This window comes from Ornithodoros turicata, unplaced genomic scaffold, assembly GCF_037126465.1.
Source record: "Ornithodoros turicata isolate Travis unplaced genomic scaffold, ASM3712646v1 ctg00001404.1, whole genome shotgun sequence".
In the NCBI taxonomy this organism is placed as follows: Eukaryota; Metazoa; Arthropoda; class Arachnida; order Ixodida; family Argasidae; genus Ornithodoros; species Ornithodoros turicata.
Window position 1 is genome coordinate 19,097 of NW_026999590.1, and position 23,638 is coordinate 42,734.

General features: G+C 46.1%; 1 protein-coding gene across 5 annotated transcripts; it reads left to right on the top strand.

Annotated features, from left to right (window-relative positions):
• The first annotated feature begins 6,588 nt into the window (after positions 1-6,588).
• On the top strand, positions 6,589-16,054 carry LOC135376945 (uncharacterized). Of its 5 annotated transcripts, none has more exons than XM_064609366.1 (10): positions 6,589-6,676; positions 6,739-6,870; positions 9,301-9,487; positions 10,358-10,595; positions 10,785-11,018; positions 11,088-11,135; positions 11,633-11,826; positions 12,412-12,571; positions 14,754-14,881; positions 15,889-16,054. In XM_064609366.1, exons 4-10 carry the CDS (start codon positions 10,424-10,426, stop codon positions 15,901-15,903), a joined length of 951 nt encoding a protein of 316 aa, XP_064465436.1. In that variant the 5' UTR covers positions 6,589-6,676; positions 6,739-6,870; positions 9,301-9,487; positions 10,358-10,423; the 3' UTR covers positions 15,904-16,054. The 5 variants fall into 5 exon arrangements, 4 of the variants coding, with proteins under 4 accessions (XP_064465436.1, XP_064465437.1, XP_064465434.1 ...); XM_064609367.1 differs by lacking the exon at positions 15,889-16,054 and adding an exon at positions 13,611-13,664 and having other exon boundaries at positions 14,754-14,839; XR_010417921.1 differs by lacking the exon at positions 15,889-16,054 and having other exon boundaries at positions 12,412-13,664; positions 14,754-14,839.
• The last annotated feature ends 7,584 nt before the right edge of the window (positions 16,055-23,638 follow it).

The window sequence follows — 23,638 nt, forward strand, 5'->3', positions numbered from 1 at the left end:
GACCAACTTTCATGCCTGTTAACTCATGAACGCTTCCACTTATCAAAATGCAGCCAGGTGTTAAATACTCGAGACATAGTTGCATCATTCTACCAAAGTATTCGTTTCTAGGTGGGAAAACTGTCGGTTCCTTGTGCCTGCGCGCTTGCCCAAATTTTTACTCACGTGGGCAGGGCCAGCAACTTTCATGCCTCCTAACTCGTAATCGCTTACGTTTATCAAAATGCTCTCCGGGATATAAATGCTAGAAGCATAGTTGCATTATTCTACCAAAGTATTCTTTTCTAGGCAGAAAACTGTTGGCTCCCTGCGCTTGCACTGTAGACGAGGAGACCAACTTTCATGCCCGTTAACTAATGAACGCTTCCACTTATCAAAATGCAGCCAGGTGTTAAATACTCGAGACATAGTTGCATCATTCCACTAAAGTATTCGTTTCTAGGTGGGAAAACTGTCGGTTCCTCGTGCCGGCGCGCTTGCCCGAATTTTTACTCCCGTGGGCAGGGCCAGCAACTTTCATGCCTCCTAACTCGTAATCGTTTACGTTTATCAAAATGCTCTCCGGGATATAAATGCTAGGGGCATAAATGCATCATTTTCTAGGTAGAAACTGTTGGTTCCCTGCGCTTGCACTGTAGATGAGGAGACCAACTTTCATGCCTGTTAACTCATGAACGCTTCCGCTTATCAAAATGTTCGCCAGGTGTTAAATACTCGAGACATAGTCGCATCACTCTAGCAAAGTATTCGTTTCTAGGTGGGAAAATGTCGGTTCCTCGTGCCGGCGCACTTGCCCAAATTTTTACTCCCGTGGGCAGGGCCAGCAACTTTCATGCCTCCTAACTTGGAATCGCTTCCGTTTATCAAAATGCTCTCCGGGATATAAATACTAGAGGCATAGTTGCATCATTCTACCAAAGTATTCGTTTCTAGGTGGGAAAACTGTCGGTTCCTCGTGCCGGCGCGCTTGCCCAAATTTTTACTCCCGCGGGCAGGGCCAGCAACTTTCATGCCTCCTAACTTGGAATCGCTTCCGTTTATCAAAATGCTCTCCGGGATATAAATACTAGAGGCATAGTTGCATCATTCTACCAAAGTATTCGTTTCTAGGTGGGAAAATGTCGGTTCCTCGTGCCGGCGCGCTTGCCCAAATTTTTACTCCCGTGGGCAGGGCCAGCAACTTTCATGCCTCCTAACTTGGAATCGCTTCCGTTTATCAAAATGCTCTCCGGGATATAAATACTAGAGGCATAGTTGCATCATTCTACCAAAGTATTCGTTTCTAGGTGGGAAAACTGTCGGTTCCTCGTGCCGGCGTGCTTGCCCAAATTTTTACTCCCGCGGGCAGGGCCAGCAACTTTCATGCCTCCTAACTTTGAATCGCTTCCGTTTATCAAAATGCTCTCCGGGATATAAATACTAGAGGCATAGTTGCATCATTCTACCAAAGTATTCGTTTCTAGGTGGGAAAACTGTCGGTTCCTCGTGCCGGCGTGCTTGCCCAAATTTTTACTCCCGCGGGCAGGGCCAGCAACTTTCATGCCTCCTAACTTGGAATCGCTTCCGTTTATCAAAATGCTCTCCGGGATATAAATACTAGAGGCATAGTTGCATCATTCTACCAAAGTATTCGTTTCTAGGTGGGAAAACTGTCGGTTCCTCGTGCCGGCGTGCTTGCCCAAATTTTTACTCCCGCGGGCAGGGCCAGCAACTTTCATGCCTCCTAACTTGGAATCGCTTCCGTTTATCAAAATGCTCTCCGGGATATAAATACTAGAGGCATAGTTGCATCATTCTACCAAAGTATTCGTTTCTAGGTGGGAAAACTGTCGGTTCCTCGTGCCGGCGCGCTTGCCCAAATTTTTACTCCCGTGGGCAGGGCCAGAAACTTTCATGCCTCCTAACTCGGAATCGCTAACGTTTATCAAAATGCTCTCCGGGATATAAATACTAGAGGCATAGTTGCATCATTCTACCAAAGTATTATTTTCTAGGTAGAAAACTGTTGGTTCCCTGCGCTTGCACTGTAGATGCGGAGACCAACTTTCATGCCTGTTAACTCATGAACGCTTCCGCTTATCAAAATGCAGCCAGGTGTTAAATACTCGAGACATAGTTGCATCATTTTACCAAAGTATTCGTTTCTACGGGGGGAAAACTGTCGGTTCCCTGCGCTTGCGCGTTTCCACCCATTTTTCCATTGAGCCCTTGCATTTCACGTATACGTCCGTGGAACCAAGGAAATTATTCGTAGACTGTTCAAACTGCGTGAATATATTCGTTTTATAAAATATTCCAGACACCCCAGAGAGCAACAACAACTTTATTTTGGCTTTGGAGAGTGGGGAGGTTCATCGCCGCAGGCGATACTCTACCCCATTGCTGGTGGGAATGTGGGGAATAAAATAACAAGCCCCGTCACAATAACGATCGAAGTCCGATGGTGTCCAGAAATGTCAAAAGAGGGTTGAGCGCAGAGCGTTGCTGGGCTGGATTAGGCCAGGGGCCAAGCAATTTCGATAGGGAGAAGGGGCGAGAGTCCAGCTGACGAAGAGACTCGGAGAGTGTGGTTCGGGAAAGTTGGTAGTGGGAGCAATGAAGAAGAATATGCTCCAGATCCTCCAGCACACCACAGTGGCAGCAGGTGGGAGAGTCGAATTGTCTCAAGCGGTAACGCCGAGCTAACGAGGTAACGCTGAGCTGTATAGGCCACATCGAGGCGCATTCGGTGGATTAATGCAGTATCTTGACGAGAGGCGGTTCGTGGCATCCGGAAAGCGAGCGTTGGATCAACTCTGCTCAACATAGAGGGGGGGGGATAATGTCGGTTGTCCATTGGCGGGAAGCCAGGGGTGTCACTAGGCGTCGGAGAATTGAACGGCGTTCTCCTCTCAGCAGAACAATACTGGTCAGTTTCGATACGAGGGTGCTGCTTCTGCGGCGCTGTCGGCCTGCTCGTTCCCCACGACACCACAATGGGCTGGAACCCACTGGAGAACTAGCCTGTGGCCTGCTGCGTACATGGTGTGGTAAGCCATTAACACATCTGTGACTAGGGGTGCGGATGGGCCTCCTATGCCGGAATTTGCAATTGCTTGAAGTGCAGATTTGGAGTCTGTGGAGACTGCCCATTCCCGCTGTGTAAAATCAGCGATGTGTTGCAGAAAGAAAAGGATGGCATAGAGTTCCGCAGCTGTGGAGGAGGTTGGATGTCAAAGGCGTCTTCCGTGCACTACGCCTTCGGATGGTATGACGAATGCTGAGGCGGACTCGTTGTTTCGGGATGCGCCATCGATATGCTGCCGTAAACGCAGAAAACTTCTCGTCTACAAGAGCATGAAAATGGGCTCGGAGGACTTGAGGGGGGACCTGATCTCTTCTTTCCAGTAGGTTAGGAAGCCGTACAAAAGTGGGCGGTATCGGTAGAGACCAGGGGGCTTCCGGCGGTATAGTGTCCTTACCCAGACAACCATTAATATCCACAGGATGTCCACAAATGGTCAGAATATCCAATGTCATTTCGAAAGGTCCATAAGATATCCTCGGGACTACCCTTTAGTGGATGTCAAACTGCAGATATCCGTAGGAAACCTGTCGAGGGATATCAGAACATGGATATCCTGAGGAGCACCTTACTATGATATTTTAGCGGGAATTTTTCATGACCGTCATCCAAGTTTTAGGACTCACACAAAACCATCACGACACATGCACTGTGATGAAGCGCTGCTCATTGCATAATACATGCCTTGTTTAGTGCTTCCTGTACAAGTGTGTTTGGTGCTCTTGCTACAGGTGAGAAGGCAGTACAGTCACTATGTTGGTAACACAAGTTGCATCGAATTATCATATTACCCTGCACAAATGTGCTTTGCAAATGTGCAGCGCAGCTCGTGCAGTACATCCTTGAATTGAAGAGCAGCCAGTTTCAGAGAGGTACGATACAACATGTGACACCGTTCTAGTGCCCCCACAGAGTTTAAGCCGCCTGCCACCTAAGGACAAAAACCCTTGAGGAAAAATACATGTACATTCAGACAACGTTGGAGAAAACTCATGGTGTATTCTACTAATGGTAACATATGTGAGCCAAAGTAACCAACATAGGCTATATGAACAATTATTTTGATGGTAGACGATAAATCGCACACAGTTACATTTTAGTTGTGAAACTATACATGAGATATAGAATACACATAACATAATTAATACATAATAGGTACCTTTTCAGGCAGCGAAGCAAAGCATCGCATTTAAATCATGTACCAAAATAACCTTGCCACAACCAGTCACATTCATAATTTACATCACAGATCGAATGAGATATGTCTGTGGTGCTATGCTAGGAGGTGCACTGGTTGATTTCTCTCATCAATGACATCCTGCTCATAGCTCCAGAACAGTGACTAACATGTTGATCAATGGTAGTTATTGCATATGCATGGGCCCCTACAGAGTAATATCGGTAGGCAAAGGGAACCTACGCTAACAGGGTAGCAAACACATAATACAAACAGGATATGCCACTGTCCACAGACCCTGCATACTGTGGTTCTAGAAAAATAATTTTCGCGTGCCTCCTGACAGAGCCTACATATTACCATAAGAGGGGAAAAAGACTGGAAGGTCTGCTAGTGAAGCAAATGTACTTTCCATGACTAGACATCGTGACAGCAGAAAATGCAAAAGCGTATATTATAAAGCAAAAAAAAAAATAACATCATAATCATCAAGTTTCAGAAGTCATTCATACTTTCTGCTAAAATAAGCATGTAATGTGTTGTGTACTGGGTTCCCTCACAGGACAATAACTAGCTTCCTGACAATGTTCTGCACATTGACTTCTTCTATGCGATATATGCCACAATACCACATACTGTGAGAAGAATATAACTGATAAGAATGCAGTTTGGAATCTAAAGCACCACCTTGTTTTCTTGCAAGACAACTATAAATCTGCCATAACGCCCAGCAAAAGGCGGCCATCTGGCTACGTTTTCGTACCAACTGTATTATTCCAAGACTGAAACTGTTGAGCTGCGAAGCTGTTCTAAAACTAAAACAGAAAAGATGTACTGCCTTATTCTATTCTGTCTGTTTATAAAACCCAGTAAGCTACAGAACTGTCGGAGAATGTCAAGAAAAGTGAGTGCTGAATGTGTGGTGTGCTACCACTAGTGTCGTATTTCTGTCTTGGCGCTTACCTGTAACATACAGACAGGCAGTGATTTTGTCTGCTTGCTGCCTTGTTCTGAAAGTATACGCTACACGAGATGTGTGCTCTGTTTTTACCCTGAAAACAAACGTTTGTATGATATACTTATATTTCTAAGAGCTCAGTTAGACCCTATGCAGGCATGTGTTATAGGTCTCTTAAAACTTCTTGCCAACCACATTTTTTATAGCACAACCGCATTATTGACTTCAGGTATTTCAGGCATTACGGTTTTCATCCTTGTGCCTGTTCAAAATCAGGAGAGCCCGTTCCAGCATGTGTACAGGACCACTGCTGCCTTGCTTTTTCTTTTTTTGCATTCAAGTATCAAAGACTGAGAAAAGCTTGTAACACAGCACCCAGCATGAAATATGCACACATTACCCACATTGTGTATAAGTCCACAGGTTTAACAATTGTGAAAATCCAATCAGTCAGCGCCCATCTGGCTAGAACTGGTGGTTCTCAACACTGGTGGTCGCTGTCATCTTGTTTCCTTGACGCCATATTTCTACAACAAATAGGAGGATCAGTATTTTGTTGAGCAAAAGTAGGAATGTAAAACTTTGAACCCATTGTTGCCTCCTCTCGGTTGAAAACACGAATGCGTATTATTTGATCTTCATAACGAACCCTGAGACTGGGAAGCACTACTTCGCACCTCCTACCGTTGGGGCCGTTCGTGTGTGTGTGACACGCCAGTGACATTAAACATAATGAGTAGACAAAAAAAAATTCATTATAGTCATGCCAGCTGTCCTCGAGAGCTCCAATCAAAACATTGCACATGAAGCACACACATACACGCCAACCAGTTTCGAGTGAGCCTGCCAAAATGCCTGCTTTTGCACAGCAACTTCCGACGAGCCAGTATTGCCAGTATATCCGCACAGTGGGCACTCCGCTTGCTGGATCAGCAAATGCAGGAGCAGTGCCGTCGATCAGCTATTTTAGCGCACAACGGAGCCTACGAATAAGCGGAAGGCGCCATGTCCTGACTGGTATCACCGGCGTCTCCGAAGCGTAATATCACTATATTCATTGGCATACTAACAGACCGACAGCCTAGAAATGCGTTTGGTTAGTGCGATTACTAAAATTGTGACATTACAGACAAACAACCTGCCATTTTGGAATTTCATGCACTATTTGTTACCTCCGTTCATGTGACCAAGTGCGTTCTTCATCCCTCCATCCATTGTGTTTGTTGCTAAAACTTCGTCCAGTAATGCAAGCTTAATTGTTTGCCGAGTACTTATCTTCCTAGGGGGAAACGAAACGCGAAACTATATTTACAAGCGTTCTTAATGGTTCTAACCACTCGTTCGGACGCGATCATAGGGTGGTAGCATCGCTATCAATAGGGTCGTCCATCATCATTATCTATTTTGAAGTTTCGTGTCGGTTGGTGTCGGTGCACGTTGGCGTGCAACCTGGGCTGCGTGACATTCTGCGTCAGTGGTAAGTTTGCACTGTTTGCCAGTCTTTGTGAATATCTAGAGCCAATTTTTTCATGTTCCTAGTATAGCGCTGGAGCCAAAACGAGGGAAACGAACTCCCAGGACAGCAACAATTCGCAGACAGCATAATCCGAAACTATACGCACGGGACGCCGCGCACATGCAAAAGCGCGGGGAAAAGGCAGAGTTGTCAAGGTAAGAATTCTGAACCCGTACTGCATGCAATCGCTTGTCAGCTTCGCTGTTGAGAAAAACTGAGAGCAGCTGCGGGGGGACTAACGTTCGTCGCGTTGCTCTTGTGAAAAGCTCATGTTATTCGCGCGTTCAGTGGTCTTTCGAGGACTCGTCTGAGGCTGGTGGTTTTTCGGAGGTGCTCATGTAGTGCAGCGTTTAGAGGAATGCCAAAAACAAGAACGCCGTCGTGGGCCGTCCGTGCAGGCGCTAGAGTTTCACGTGCGTCGATAGAGCTTCTGCAAGATGTTAACGACAGTGTGATCGTCGACACCCCAGTACAACCCTTGGACACAACAGAGATCACCGTTGGTGACAGCACCACTGTACCGTCGAATTCAACACAAAACGAAGCTGCACGGGATAACTGGGTACCCTTAGCGTCCGATGATGGGCCATACGATGATGACACGCTATCATTGAGAGATGACAATGTTGTCCCAATTGTCAGTGGCAGTCGCTCTCCAAATTCAACGTGCAGTAGCAACTGTGAAATTGAGACTGCAGAGGACATGATATCAGAATTACGGTGTTGGGTTTTGGAGGAAAACATTACGCAGAAGGCTGCTACATCTTTGTTAAAACGACTCGTCAAGCACAAATGTTTTGCCAGCTTGCCGCACGATTGCAGGTCGTTATTGAAAACCCCAAGAAACACAAAGGTAGTCGCGGATATTTGTGTAGTCTCCCCTGGAAAATACTGCCACTTCGGACTACAGGGTGGATTGTTACGAACAATCGAAGGACTAAGGGAGGTTCCATCTCAGGTGCAGCTTTATTTTAATATTGATGGCCTCCCCATTTCAAAAAGTAGTAAGATGCAACTCTGGCCAATTCAGTGCAAGTTGGCAAACTATGACCACCAGCCCTTCATTGTGGGTGTTTACGAGGGGGACAAGAAACCCCATTCTTCGAATGAGTTCCTGTCACGATTTGTGAGTGAGCTGAAGGGCGCTGTGATGGAAGGTGTCACAGTTAAAGATAAACTGGTGAACATCACCATTAAAGGTTTTATTTGTGATGCCCCAGCACGGGCATTCGTGCTGATGACAAAAGGGCACAGCGGCTACCACTCTTGTCCAAAGTGCACTGTCGAGGGAAGCCATATCGGTAAAGTTTGCTTTCCTGACACAGTTGGTGCATTGCGCACAGACCAATCATTTCGTGAGCAGTACGATATAGACTACCACCATGGGGAGTCAACCTTAACAGAACTGCCCATAGATTGTGTGAGGAATGTCCCTCTCGATTATATGCATTTAGTCTGCTTGGGAGTGGTCAAAAAGCTAATGCAGCACTGGATGGGAGCCAAGTCTAATGTGGCACTGGGACCTGCAGGTCGTAATGCTTTGTCAGAAGAGCATGCATCATTGAAGCACTACATGCCACGGGAGTTTGCCAGGAGGCCCAGAGGTCTGGATGAGCTCGACCGCTGGAAAGCGGTTGAGTTTAGGATGTTCCTCTTGTACAGTGGACCAGTTGTACTGAAATCCGTAGCACACAGAGAAGTGTACGATCACTTTATTGCATTGCACTGTGCAGTGTCGTTGCTTGCACACAAAACCCTGTATGCACTTCACAATGACTATGCCAAAGCCCTACTGGAATCAGTGGTAAAAGGTGTTGCCAGATTGTATGGAGAAGGGGAAGTTTCACACAATGTTCATTGTCTCCTGCATCTCGCTGACGATTCTTTGTTCCATGGACCGCTAGACACATTTAGTGCGTTTTCATTTGAAAACAATATGAGAAACATTAAAAAGGTGCTTCGTAAGCATGAAGACCCTCTGCTTCAGCTGTGGAATCGGACTGAAGAAGGACAACTCCTGAACACTGGTTCTGATGAGTGTGCAGTACGAGGTTTTGAGTTTCGCAGCCCCCATAGTTCCGGCCCAATGCTGCCCCAGTGCTGCTCACCACAGCATCATGTCGTGAGAACACCGACGTTCACCTTGGCTGTAAACAAAGCAGACGGGTGTTGTATCATAGGGACTGATGTCATTGATGTCTGCAACATTGCCGTTCTGAAGTCAACCGGGGAGCCTTGCGTTATTGGATGCAAATACAATCGCAAAGAAGATCTTTACAGTGTACCATATGAGTCCACTCGTTTAGGTATTTGTGCAGTTTCGGACCTGTCCACAGTTATGCAAGCATGGCCCTTGAAGCATGTAAATAAGGCTGTGCGGCTGCCATACCGTGGAAAAGCTGCCGTGCTTCCAATAATTCACTTAAACTGACATCAAAACTTTCATAATCTGCAATGACAGGGAGGCAACCTGCCAGTTTGAGCTGTTTGTTATTGTGTGTTAGAGTGACACTGAAACTTGCATAGTCTGCAATAACAGGGAGGCAATCAGCCAGTTAGAACTGATTATGTTATTGTGTGCTTAGATGTCGTTTGCAATAGTGGAATTCATCGAAGCTGTGGAAGTTGAAGTGGTTCCTTCGACGTGGATAGAAGGAGATTTGTGTGCCTGGCCGAGTGGAAAGCGTGACAAAATTACAAGACTGGTGAAGAGCTCTGCGACAGCACAGCGAGACTGGAAGCAGCACACTGTCAAAGTGATGGGTGTCTTTTGTAAGTACTGAGACCGTTGTGAAGCCCTACTGTACTGTGGGTGTAACAATGAGATGCATATTATAAACAAACCTGCTTCCACTAAGGAACCTTCTGAAATTACTACCCAGAACTACTCGCAAGTGGTGGAAATACCCTCTACTTTTAAGCTGAACTAAGTGTGAATACTTGAATATAATTCCAGTAATGCATTGACATTGTAAAAAACATGAAAGAGTGCATTCGGGCAACTCTGGTTAGGTTTCTTTCTTGTCTCAACGTTGGAGGTTTGTTATTTCACTGCATGAGCGTCAGCAAAAGCAAAACGCAAGGCTGGCTACCTGATACGGCAGTAGGAAACGGAAACAAAGATCAAGGCTGATAACGTTAACAGCAATAAAATTTGAAGATTGTAATGAGGGGCTGTAATGAACTTTGTAATGTTGTGTGCAGGGGTACGTACTGTCCTTTTATTTACATCATGTCAGCAGTATACTGTAGAACCGATAAAATGCTCTCTGGAATGCCAAGAACACATAGAACCATCTTCAGAAGAAACCGATGCCAGTACCAAAATTTGCCCGAAAACGGGAACTAAAATTCAAGACAAGGGATTATGTACACAAGACAAGACATAAAGCTTAGCAGATATTTTTGTCAGTTCAATCCCTTGTCGTGTGTTCCTCCTTCTACATATCCCAAGCACTCAGTGTTTCATGGCTTGTAAATATAGCCACTTCTTCATACTAGCTTCCGCGGTACCTTTACTACCCATGAGAACCAGCTGTATATACTTCAGTTGCCATGCTTGTATTTTCATGTTGTATGTATTGTCTTTCTTCGGCAAAACACAGTCTCATGTCGTGGGCTACCATCTTGCATTTATTTTAGCATCCTACGAGGCTGCTAGAAAACGGCTCGAGAGATCACAGTTTACGTCCGACCTCGGCTCCACAGATGAAGAACCACAGAGGCGTCGTGTACAAAGACCCCGACGCTACTTATCTGGATCTGATTCTGAAGACTCTATCACGTGACAGCTCCAGTAAGAGGTCTAGGATGTCGGCAGCATCTTCCTCTGATCGCTACCCAACAGCACCACAAGGCTTCCCTTCACCTACAGTGTCAGGTGTGCACTATAATGTGTTATTTATAACTATAATTTAGTTTATTTTTCATTTTAGCCAAATGTTCATGCATTTGAGCGGAGCACTAGACATTGCTTTACTGCTTAAAAAGAAACCTCTTCTGCTTAGATGGCTAAGCCGTCTGCAGTGTTTGTAAATGAATAAATAAATGAACATCGATGTCATTTCAGATGCCCTCCTAGACACAGAAGGCATGACGCCAGTGCACAATCAGCAGCACAGCCCAGAGCATATTCAAGGGCAAAACCAACTGCTGAGCCAGAGACACAACGAGCATTCAGGTCAGGCACACAGCCAACATCTGGGCCGGGCTAGGAGTCCACAGCTGGAAAGGGCACAAAGCCAACTGCAGAATCACACACGGAACCGAGTATTTAGTGCTGCGGGAGGTTCCAGCACAACAGGTGTGCAAAAATTTAGTTGTGGAATATGTACGCAATAACCAATGCACCAATACCTCAAATCTCATTCAGCACAAGCGGAAGCAACATCTGCCAAGAAGGGTGGCATTCCTCAAAATGGTACCTATTTCCAGATTTTTCTAATGATTAGCTTTTGTGTTCAATTTATTTTATGTTCCAATTTTTTACTGCATGCAGTAAGGTAGCCAACTGGTGCCGTCCTTCCTTGGTGCGGAATATATAGGCAGCGGTCAAGAAAGGAGACCTTTAATTTCCGTACAAAAGGGGATCTTTCTCATAAAATGGTGAAAGAAAACTGCAGATATTGCAGCTGCATTACACAAATGGCCAGTGGTCCACTTAGTCAATATAGCTTCTTTGTAAGACCGGAATTTTACGTGCATGCTAAGTGGTGCGATTCATGCGTTTTTCATGCACTTGGTCAGCGTTGTCAAAGAGTGAGCAACGGTAGGAGGCAGTCTTTCCAAGAGTGGCAAGGAGGCAGAACCAGGCTTCTCTGCTTTGAATGCAGTACGAGTACCTCCCCTTGCAAACAAACATAGCTTTTGGGCTTCCATGTCTTGGTTCACTTTTCTTATGCATTGTTCTACTCCCAGAGTTTCAAAAGCAAGTCCTGCGGCAGCTCCATATAATCAGACTGATGATCGAACAGCAGCAAGATGTCCTCAACAACTTGCCAGCCATACAGAAAGAGTGTGTAGCACCATGTGCAGTTTTGCAAGAACCAATTGACAATCTGGAAGATTTCAAACATTTTGATGAAACTGTAGAAGAAGTTAAGGGCCAACTGGTGAGAGCATTTTCGTACTCTGAGTGCTCATTCATTTAATGCTTAGATATTAGTTTTCTCTCATGTAGTGTCACACAATTCTCTGTTAATTTAAACCTGATCTTTCAGCAGTGAGATGTGCTGCCTTGTGCCTGTACTAGAACCATTGATCCCATGCAGGTTGATCAAAGCGGAGGTTTCCAAACCCTTGTCTCCGCAGTGTGAACAGCTTCGGTTCTTAATGATGTCACACCGCGTCTTTAATTGCCTGGGACAACTTTGATAAAAGTTTCAGAACCCAGGGTATCTACAACCTGGAAAACAGGGATTTGTCTGGGAATTTTGATGCAGTTAGAAAAGTCAGGGGATTGTCTGGAAATTTGCTAAAAAAGCAGCTTAAAGGAGTACAGAGGGCCATCCAAAAATTTTCCAGATTAAGACGTCTGACGAAAGTGTATGTGTCATTCTACCGGATAGCACGAAGGGTTTTGATGTGTGCAAATTTGTTTCCCAGAAGAAAAAAAAAAGAAACTCACAGAAACATGGCTCCGCACCCCTTACCCCTTAAAAAATGGGCATCGAAATAATGTTTGTACCCTTTTGCAGCTTTCGGAACTCAAAGGTCTTGGCGGGAAGAATGTGACCATCGCAACAAAGAAGATACTGACCTACATTATGACAGACAACGTTGCACAGCATTACAGTTGGGTTGGAAACAAGGGGAAGGAGAAGTTTTGCAATGTCAATGTGAGGCCACTTATAGTTGGTATGTACTTTTCCAGCTTGAGAGAGTTCTTGTAAAATTTCTGTGGTGGGTTAGGTAGCGATCATCCGAAATCTGAGATCTGATTGAGTGCAGCTTTAGGTTGCTGTCTCTCACCCATTTCTTACAAGCAGAACAGAGCTTCAATATGTGAAGAGGAACATGCATGATAGCAGCGTTTTTAACTCCTTCACAAGTTCCCCCACCCTCATATGATAAAGACCTCGTCACACTGGCAAACACAAGAACAGGGGATAAAAAACACGTCGGTGCAGATGGTTTGCTTTTGTTCTAGGTCACACCGCACATGGAAAACGAGAAACGCCGATAAACAGCAGTGCTGGTGAACATTGTTTCTCAAAACACTTCATATTCTGCTGGTGCTCTTCAACTTATCCACATCACACGAAAATGAAGAAAACATGCTAGGGTAACAATCCATCTTGGAGGTCATTCTGACGATACTGATGTGCCATGTGGCTGATGGTTCCATGGGCAACGGCAAGGGTCACACTTTAGCAACACCTGCGCTCTACTACACTGCTGTACGAAGCAGAAAAAGTTGTACGGCACGATGATGAACATGTCCGTTGTTGAAACCCCATCTGGCGCAGCATGCTATGAGAACGTAAAGTCTGTGTTCAACATTCCAAACGTACAGGATTTCACAAATAATATGAATTAACACGGTCTCTCCTGCAAACAACAGTTGACACTACCATGCATGTGCCACGTGATTCGCTGTGATTGTTGCCGCTAATACTTCCAGCAGCGGTGTCTTCCATTAGATCGAGATCTTCTTAGATTAGAAATCGAGAGATGTCCAGAACATAGCTTTTTGTTTGGCGAACATGTTCTTTATGCATGTTTGCGTAATTTCATTTCCATTTCGGTCACACTAACAAAACATTTGTTGCCATCCGATATCTTTGTTTGCTTATGCACTGCGGGATGATGTTTGCCGAAAGTATTCTGCTGGAAACTTTGTTCGATCTCGTCTTTTGATCATGCATTCTTGTTTCTTCATGTTGTGTTCGCCTAGTGTGAAGCGGGCTCAAGAGCCAACATGGTTGGAACATGATATGAACATCTTTCGGTAAGCTATGGTTTGGGTTCCGCTGTTTGGGATTAATCCGAAGGATTCCGCTTGGCAGATGTTTTCCCTGATAACCGGGTTATTGTTTTTGCCTCCTTTTGTGTCCTGGGTTTCTTATAACCTCGGATACCGGCCCCACCACAACGTGATAATGGTTCCTGTGACCAAATGTTTTCTTCGGCTGTCACGTCGACCAATTGAGGATTCGTCGCCTGGGTTTCCCTCCAGTCTGCTTCCCAACTTCCTTGCCCTTCATGTGACCTATAGTCAGTGACAACTCAAGTCCCACGCATTCGTGGAAGGCTCCTGCGATTGGCTACCAGCCTTCCCACGATTCCCCCGCTTTGAGATGTAGCTAAACTCGCGCATGCGGAGTGATTCTTGTGTGTGGGGCGGGGATGTGTTCATGACTTATGTTGTCACTGACTATAAGCACTAAAGTAAGCATCGAACGAGGTCATACGGGGTGGTCTGTTTGAAAGGTCAATGATAGTTGCAATGCTGACGACAAAATGGGACACAGGCTAAAGCTACCCTGCGACTATGTCAAGGAATACCCTGATTTCAAGGCGCTCACATAGTCCTGTGATCGCGATGCAGAGATTGTCGTACGTAACTACTGCCACATAACAGTGAGCACTGTACACGGAAAAGTTGCATCTGCAATTGCGGAATACCTCAGTGTTCATCGCACGATATGTGTTGTTAAGCGTGTGCCTCCCTTGTGTTGAAGCAGTAAATGTGAGAACTGCGTTTTTGCTGCACAATAAACTCCAAAAACCCGGAACCCCAGCTATGTTTAAGCCCTGTTGTTTTCGCGTTGCCTATCAGTGTTTTTTTCTTTTTTTAGGTGGCAGTAAGCTGCTTCATAGGCTGTGTGGCATGCCTTGGTGTAGGCTCTTATAAAATCTGCCAGTGTTGTCGATTGCAGATTACGTCCCGTGGAGCAGAGGATGTAAAGATGCAATCCTGTGTGTGTTCTCCGCTTTCATACAAATGTGACACGCAGTGGAGCACAATTTCAGAGAAAATTTGTTTTTGTACAGAAAATTAGGTGTCACATGTTCTATTTGTTTGGACACTTTCCAGATGCAGCTAGGTCAAACAAGTCATTTGTTGCAACAGTTGACGAAACCGAGGCCGTTATAAAAAAGTGGCTGCAGCATGCTCGCGACCGTGTCAAGCTTCAAGAAGAAAGGGTTGCAAAAAAGGCTGTGGTATGTTTTTCTTTGTGAAAAGCTCATATCCTTTTTCACCTACAAACATAATGTCAACAAGGGGGAGCAGGGCTCTTAAGTAATGAATTTGATTCACATCAGAATATTTTTCTACAGAGCAGTGCTGCAATGCAGTCATTTGTTCATCTGTCCCGAGCACAACATTGTGAGTGCCTCATTGCACGTGGAGCAAGAATCGTGCACAATAACAACATTGGAACAGAATGGAAAATATAAAAACTTTATTTCAACAATGAGCATATGCTAATGAGCAAGGTATAGGCGAGTCGCTGAGGCTTAGATGAGTGATATATGAATCCATTGGTTGTCTCGTTATGTGAAACACACAGGTGGGAAGCATGCTCACGTGAAACAGCTCTATTAGCTTTCTGCGTTTTCTTTAAAACACCGCTGTTCGCTTCATAACTTCGCCAAGACAAATGTCTCCCACCATATTGTGCGATGACGACCTATTCACTGGATACTTGTGTTTTGCTTATTGCCAGGTCCAGTAGGCAGTCGGGTAAGGTAACTGTATTAAGCTGCCGTGGTTATGGGACAGGGCAGACACTGTTTCACAAAGGTGGTGTCGAACATTTAATACACTATGAAAGTAGGTCAGCCTTCTGCGCAGTCCCACAGCTTTTCCTTTTCCTTGCATGCACGTAGAATGGTCTCATGGTGACCAGTCTGCAAATGCCACCTTATTGCTACTTTTACCCGTTCTTATCCCAACCTTTTCTTTCTCTCGTGAGCAGCGATTGGCGCATTCCCTCTCCTACTACCGTGGCAGATGCACAGTGGGCCTGAGTTTCCGACGCGTTTCATTTACCCTTCCTGTTCCATTGTTTGCTACTTTCACTTAACTCTGTACTGCAACTATTTTGGCACTGGCGTGGACCTGTGACACTGCCTGATTGTGCTGTGTTCATTTGTTTTACTACCACTCAGAAGCCTGTTCACGAACGATTTCAGAACCTTATTCATTTTAATCTCTCTCTCTCCAGGTATCCGAGGCATAATGGCACAAAGGTCGCTCACTATATGGCCGGCACTGCACTTGCATATTCATAGTTCCTGAGATTGGGAACAGAGCTCAATTCTTCAAATACTCTTGTATAACCATATCATTGAACATAACATCTTCCATCAATAAAAATATTTGCATCTTGTACAAAAGTGTTACGATTTGTTTATTGTAAGTTGAAGGAGTACAAAGTGCATCAGCTCCTTGTGATCCTTAATGCATCACACGCAAGTGAATGGCCTTTTGAGATTTCACACAATTGAAAAAAAAAAATTAATAAGCGATGTATTGAATTCAAATAATTTCTGGCAAGCAAACAGGAAAATAATCGATAGGCTAGCTCGTTCATAATGACATTGAGGAGACCCGAAACAGGAAAAATTAACAGACAACAAATTTTCAGACACAGCAACGAAATTTAAGGTCACACCACGCTTATATACACAAAACTCTCCGGAGAGGAGGAATAGGCACAAGCATAGCCTTTACGGAGATTTTTGTGTATAAAAGCGTGGTGTGACCTTAAATTTCGTTGCAGTGTCTGAAAATTTGTTGTCTGTTAATTTTTCCCTTTGTCTAGGGTCTCCTCCTTGTCACAAAAATAAAACCTGAATAAAAGAAATTTCATGAAAGAAACATCCCCAGGATGTCCACAAAATATCTTAAGGGTTATTGTGTGGACATCCTACACAATATATATTCTGTAGGTATATCCAGATGATGTCCTGAAGATATTTCATGCTCATCGTCTGGACATATTGTGGAAATCCACCAGCAGTCAATAGGTATATCCATAAGTAACTTAGTGGATGTCAACTGGACCTTTTCTGATATCTTGTGGATATCTAATCTCCAACTGTGGATATCAGATGGATATACAGAGGATGTAACATGGTTGTCTGGGTAGTTATGAAGCCAGTGAGAGTCTGGCGCGTCCTCTGCGCTACTCGATAGAAGTCGCTTTCAGGGCGGTATCGAATAGAATTTTCCTGAGGAGCGGGTGGCGGGGAATGTGAGCACGCAAACGGAGGTAGTGCCGAGCCGTTTCCCGTTCACCGAGAACTTCAATCGGGAGCTCACCAGCTTCAGCCAGTACTTGCCGTGTTTCAGCCATTCTTGGAACTCCGAGGCGTCGACGAAGGCTTCGAGCAAACAGGGACAGAAGTGTATTTAATGAAGTTGTTGATATCTTGTACAGAATAGGAAGGCTGTAAAGCACAGTCGCCCTCACCAATGCCGCGTGAACCGCAAGCAGGGAACGCTGATCACAGCCCCATCCTGAGCCAGAAAGATGTTGAATTGCGGGGAGCCATCGCTGCCCTTTAGTTTCAATGTGCTTAATGTGCCGAGCCCAGCGCAAGTCCGAGTCGATTACCACGCCAAGGAAGCGGTGGGAGCGTACCGGCTCAAGCTTCTTTGTACCAAGCCAAAGAGGGAAATTGGCCATAGATTTGCGCGTGAAAGGGAGCTCGACACACTTTTCCGGTGAAAGGTCCATCCCAAGGTGCGTGAGGTACGTACGGACATTATTTAAAGCGAGCTGCAGTCCGTGCTGTATGGCTGGCCGTGATTTTCCTACTGTCCAAAGGGCGACGTCATCGGCATACACGGAAAACGACACTTTGCGAGGAATTACTGATTGTAGGCCGGCCATCACCACATTAAAGAGTGTCGGGCTGAGAATACTTCCTTGGGGGACTCCTTGAGGAACAGGATGCTGAGGGCTTTGGCTTTGGACGTACGGACAGCGACAGTTCGGTCCGTAAGGAAGTCTTGGACCCAGATGAAGAGGCGACCGGATACCCCAAACGATCGCAAGGCGTGCAGCACACAAATGTGCGAGACGGTATCACATGCGCGCTTGATGTCGAGGAAAACGGATAGGACGGTCCGTCGATGGGCACGAGCATGTTCAACTGTAGAGACAAGGTCGAAAACTGGATCCATGGAGCTGCGGTGGCGACGAAATCCAGCCATTTCGTGAGGGAACGCACGTTGTTTTTCGAGCCACCAGTCGAGGCGATGCAAAACCATTCTCTCCATCAGTTTCCCCATACAGCTTGTCAGGCTCACAGGGCGAAAGGAGGACAGCGTATTTGAGGGCTTGCCTGGTTTCAGGATGGGAACAACCAATGCCTCCTTCCATGTATGTGGTAAAAATCCTTGTTGCCAAGACGTATTATACACATGAAGGAGAGCTTGGAGTGACCGCCCGTCAAGGTTTCGCAGGGCGGCATAGGTGATTTTATCGGGTCCAGGGGACGAGCCGGTGTTCACATGCTGCAACGCTGCCTTTAGCTCGATTAATGTGAAGTCGCGGTCCATTACTCCCGGGGGACGGGGCCAGTCTTGGTGAAGTTCAGCTGTCAAACTGTGGACAAAACTGCGGTGTACTGGCGTGGTCGAGGCAGCCGCCGGAGTCGTTAGTACCACACTGAAGTCCGTCGTTAGCGTGTTTTCGTCTACACCCTTAACGATAGCCAAGGCCGCGAGAGGATTCTTTTGAGGGGGCGCCTCCTTCAGAGATCGGATTGTCCGCCAGATCCTCGTGGCCGGATCAAACGGTGAAAGATGGTGGCAAAACTTACGCCAACTCTTCCTGTCCTCTTTCTTAAGTTCTCGTATTACTTTAGCTTTCATCCGGCGGTATTCCACAATGTCCGTAAGTTGCCCTGTCCGACGAGCCGTTCTTTCTGCTCGGCGACGTAATGTTCTAATGTGGTTAATTGCTGGGGAATGACCGACATGGCCTGTTACCCTTTTAGACATGACCACCGCTTCCTGAATACCGCGGGTAATTGCTTGAGAGAGAGCCTCTGGGGACATACCGGTGTGCACAGATGTTCTGAGGTCCGCACGGAAAAGTCTCCAGTTTATGAAAGAAATCAGTCCAGTAGTTGCTCAGAGGGGCAGTCGGTCGTGCGAAATATACAGGGTGTCCTAGAAAACGTGTCATTGAATTATAATAAAAAAACTACGCCACCTAGAATCATGCGGTCAACAGCATTTGTTCTTATTAAGTTTTTGCCTCCTAATGTGACTGTCATGCACTCCAAGTTTAATTAAGTAAATATTTGCGAACTGAACTCGGAAATTTGCCAAGTAAAGGTCACTTTTTTACCCCACCAATATGAAGAGCGTGCCGAATTCACTCAAATTCATGATAATTCACAGTGAGACTCACGAGCTATCCCATCGGAAAAAATAGCCGAATATCATGCTTTTCGGAGCACCGGACCATAGCGCGCAATGACTTTTTGAGCGCAATCGCTCGCAGTGCGACGAAAGGAGGTTCCGAAGCCAGCCCACAGAGTGATAGTAGAAAAAGTAACAGTTCCTAAAATTGGGAGAGGGAAAGCATTATCCCAGCAAAAGTCGGACGTGATAAGCCGTGCCTGTTTTATCTCTTTCTGCAATGTCGGGGAGGGCTGGGTTCCCAACCTCCTTTCGTCGGACTGACAAAGATTGTGCTGAAAAATTCATCGTGCGCTATTCTGTGCGACCTCCGTGCAGCATGATGTTCGGCTATTTTTTCCGATGGGATAGCTTCTGAATATCCCTGCCAATTATCATTAATTTGACTAAATTAGACACGCTCTTCACATTGGTGGGGTAAAAAAGTGACCTTTAATAGGCAAATTTCCGACTTAAGCTCGCAAAAATTTACATAATTAAACTTACGTTACACGACATTCACATGAGGAGGTGGCAAAAACCTAGTAAGAACAAATGCCATTGACTGCATGACTCTGGGTGGTGTAGTTTTTTTATTATAATTCAATGACACGTTTTCTGGGACACCCTGTATAGAGGAAAATGATCGCTACCTCTAGTGTCGACGTCCGTAGCGCACGACAAGTGGCGAATTATGTCGGTTGAGCACCACGAGAGGTCCAATACATCGAGTGACGTTGGGGATCGCATGTAAGTGGGCTCGCGGTTGTTCAGCAGGCACATGTTATTATTCTCCATTGCCTCCAACAACCTCCCTCCCCTACCGTCCGTCCTTCGGCTTCCCCAAGCCGAGTTATGTGCATTGAAGTCACCCAGCACAAGCGCCGGGGCTCCCAGAGAACCAAGTAAGCGTTCGAGGTCACTCCACGGGACTTGTACCGCGGGACGGATATAGATACTGACGACCGTTGACAGCATGGGGCCAAGGCGGATCCTGCAGGTGACGTAATCATAAGAGCGATGACAAACGGATTTGCGCAGCAACGAGGTCATTGCGAACGTATAGCGCTGTTCTGCTCTCAGGGGACTGATGAGATCGATAGATTGTGTATCCATTGACGGCGATGTGTAGAATCCATGCCGTGTTCGCATATAGCTATAAAAGGGAACTTGTACTGGGAACTGTAAAAGGGAACTGTTATAGATGTAATTTAAAATCAGGGCGCTTCTTACGCAGGCTTCGAGGATTCCACTACATTGCCATGGCCTTTCTATACAATGCCGTCATGCTGATGCGAAGATAATGCCTCCAGTTCCAGAAGCGCTTGGACCTCGGGCAGTTGCGACGCACCAGGAAAAGCAGAGACAATTGCCTTAAGGGCAGCGAGTACCGCTGGGAAGAGTCCCAGAGAAGGCATATCCTCACAGGCTGATGAGGGTAACTGTCTCTTCGCGCCTGCTGGTTCCGTCACACTGGCGTAAGTGTTTGTAATCTACCTTGATGGACGAGGAGGCGGTGGGTGGCTGCTTGTGATCGGCTTAGCCGCGATTGTGTTCAGCGACCCTCGTTCACCTGGTGCAGATCTGGTGCAGATGCCGGAAATTCTTGTGCATTTGTACGAGACGGGAGTGTGGCACTACCACCCCTAGGAGCGTCATACGGAAGTCGTAGTGTCCGGTCTTGGTGCCTTTTTGTAGCGGCGGTCTTGACAGGACATAAAGAAAATGATGCGGGATGGCTGGATTTGCAGTTAGCACACTTTGGCTCTCTTTTATTGTTGCACTCTGATCTCCGGTGAGGCCCGGCGCAGATGCCGCACTGTGTAGAACCTCGGCAATTTTGTGCAATATGGCCAAATCGTTGGCAGTTATAACACTGTATGGGGCCTTCTATGTACTCTTGGACTGTGAAGGTCTGAAACCCAAGGGCAATTCGGTGGGGAAGACGGATTGGTTGCCCCCAGAGAGCATTGCAATTTATGTAAGTAAAATTCAGTTTTTCAAGAAAAAGCGTTCAAAATGTATGGCGCCTACCGCCGTGTAGGGGTAGGTTTTATCCAACACACTGGTGTGTTAGGTGAAGCACGCTTTACGTTTTGTCCCTAATTCTTGGGAATGTACGTTAGAGAAGAGTTGGTGCAACAGGAACTGGTTCAGTTGGTCATGACAGCTTCGGGATCCCTAAACTTGTTGCTTCCAGATGTCCCTCCAGACACGCTGGAGGGACAATCCGAGTGTGCGTCCTCCGGGGAGTTCTCCATCCCCTATGGCGAGACCAGGCAATGCATTTTCGGGTCGTCCGGACCGTCTACGGTAACCCGATGGCACGTGTTTTCGCTCAGAACCTTTTGGCCCCCCGATACCTGGGAATTGTCTTTGCACCCTGATATTTGGAAAGGAACTAAATCGTTGCTTTTATGCGTAAAGCGACCATAGTCGGGTTTTGTGACAGTGGCGTCGTGACTCTTTCCCGCCCAAGAAAAGAGGGATGTTCCGTGGAGTGGCTTGTGAGAGCCCCGTTTAACGAGGTGCTATAAGGGATTATTGGATGAGCTTGAGAGACTCGTCCCGTGGTTGGTCTAGAAGACAGAAGAGTGTAAGCGCGAGGGAGATAGCAGCGGTTTTCCCGCCGGAGAAGTTTGGTAATAATGGCGGCTGCAATAGTAGCGGTATGGCTCGACGATCGGTCTGAAATGTCAAGTGCAGGTTGCTGCACAGTGCAGTTAGATTATTTTTGTGACGTGTGCAATTGTTGTGTGCCACGGTGTGACGTCGAGGAAAATACCAGAAGACACCCCGCCGACAAAAAAACGTGACAGGGTCTTCAAAGAATCTTCGGGTTTCCCCACCCCTACAGCTAGTTGAGGTTGAGAAGATTGACGCAATTTTTTTTTGTAGTTAGGTTGCATGTGTGGCAATTTTGAGTTTACGGATTTGTGCAACTTGTTGGGTTGCCTGGGGATTGTGATTTTAAAAAGCAGAGATCACTTTTGTGCAATTTGTCGGGTAGCCTGTGTGGCGATTTTGATTGTGAGGAGCAGAGACCACTTTTGTGCATCTTGCCGAGAAGCCTGTGTTGTGAGGTTGATTTTAAGTTTCTTGAGCTTAGAGTGTCTTTAAGTAATGTGTTGGACAGCCTGTATGGAATTTTAGTGATCGGTGAAGATTTGTCTAGCGTAAACGCAAGTCGTGTATTCATCGCGAGGCATCGCGGGGCCACTGCCTGTAATTCGTTTCACCCGCTGACTCCGAATCTTCGTCCCGTCCGACCCCGTGACAGGCACCTGTAGACTCTTGCTGAGCCCCAGACCGCGCCAGCAAAGCGTGGTTTAATCGCAGAAGGCAAAAAGATTGAGGATCAGACGATCGCTTCCAGCCCCAGAGAATATAGTTCCAGATTTTCGTTGGACCTGGCGTCCTGCAGTCGTGCTGTGGGACTATTGGTAAGGGAATCTTCGTTTCGTGCCGCATTTCCCACGTAGATACACATTTCATGTTCCTTCTGCTGCGTCTTCCATTGCTTGGGCTGCCGCATCGGCAACAAGCTTAGCAGATACAAATATCCTTGACTGGAGAAAGTCCGCACAAAAAGCACGCGCTCTCTCGCTGCTAATAGCGTTCAAAGATGAAAGCGTTCATAATAGCGTTCGTTTATCTTTCCTTGTTTGTAAAGTACGTATAAAAGATATGTAAATTATGTTTGTAATTACATTAACATTATCTTCTCACTGACATATTCATACACATTACTTCCGCAATGGTAGTTTGATCTGCTGTACAGATATGCACATGTCGTAATTTGCCTGGAGCACGTTTTCAATTTGTGTACGACCCCTGTATTGTCTGCATGAGCCCTCAAGGAAAATAAATGATGATCATGACGATGATGTTTATGGTAGCATTTTTTCTGCTCCCCCAGTGGAAAAATAATTACGACGCCACTGCAGGAAATGATGTTTAAGCAGAACATGTACAGTGATCACTCGGCTACTCAGTGACCACGATCACTCAGTGACCACGGTGCTGTTATTACTCTTCAGTCTTGCAATTTCGAACCTTCCACAGATGTCTGATGTCACCGCTGTGTATAGCTGCACCGCTCGAAGTAGAACAATGACCCAGGCAAAAAAAAATCTAACTGGGACCATTTCGAACTGTGTTATTGAACTGGGAGTCCAAACTGGTCCACTTGAGAAACCAGTTTCAACAGTCTCCAGCTTGAGCTGCTACCAGTTCAAACAACCTGTTTGCAGCTGGTCCCAACTTGAACTGGTACCAGTTCAAAAACAGTTTGCAGCTGGTCCCAGCTTGAACTGCACTCTAAAATCGGTGCCTTATAATGGAGCTGTACCTGGTAAAGACCAGGTACATTTCTGCTTCTCCGCAGTTGCTTTAAGAGGACTGGGCTAGGCAGAGGGCCTCGCTTTGTATGTATGTGGTACAAGCATATTTATGGTGAACGCGGTCAGTTTATGAGGTGGCTGTACGTACGTCTACCGCCAGTAACTCTTGCGCCAAACCTTGTTGTGATTTCCGCCGTTTTCGGCACTTCTTGC

Bases quoted from the DNA above. Each gene is read 5' to 3' on its own strand.
- LOC135376945 (XM_064609364.1), top strand. From the start codon at position 10,424: ATGAAGAACCACAGAGGCGTCGTGTACAAAGACCCCGACGCTACTTAT. The intron at 11,019-11,087 runs GTGTGCAAAAAT...AATCTCATTCAG, and splicing joins GGGAGGTTCCAGCACAACAG to CACAAGCGGAAGCAACATCT. The intron at 12,572-14,753 runs GTATGTACTTTT...GACACTTTCCAG, and splicing joins TGTGAGGCCACTTATAGTTG to ATGCAGCTAGGTCAAACAAG.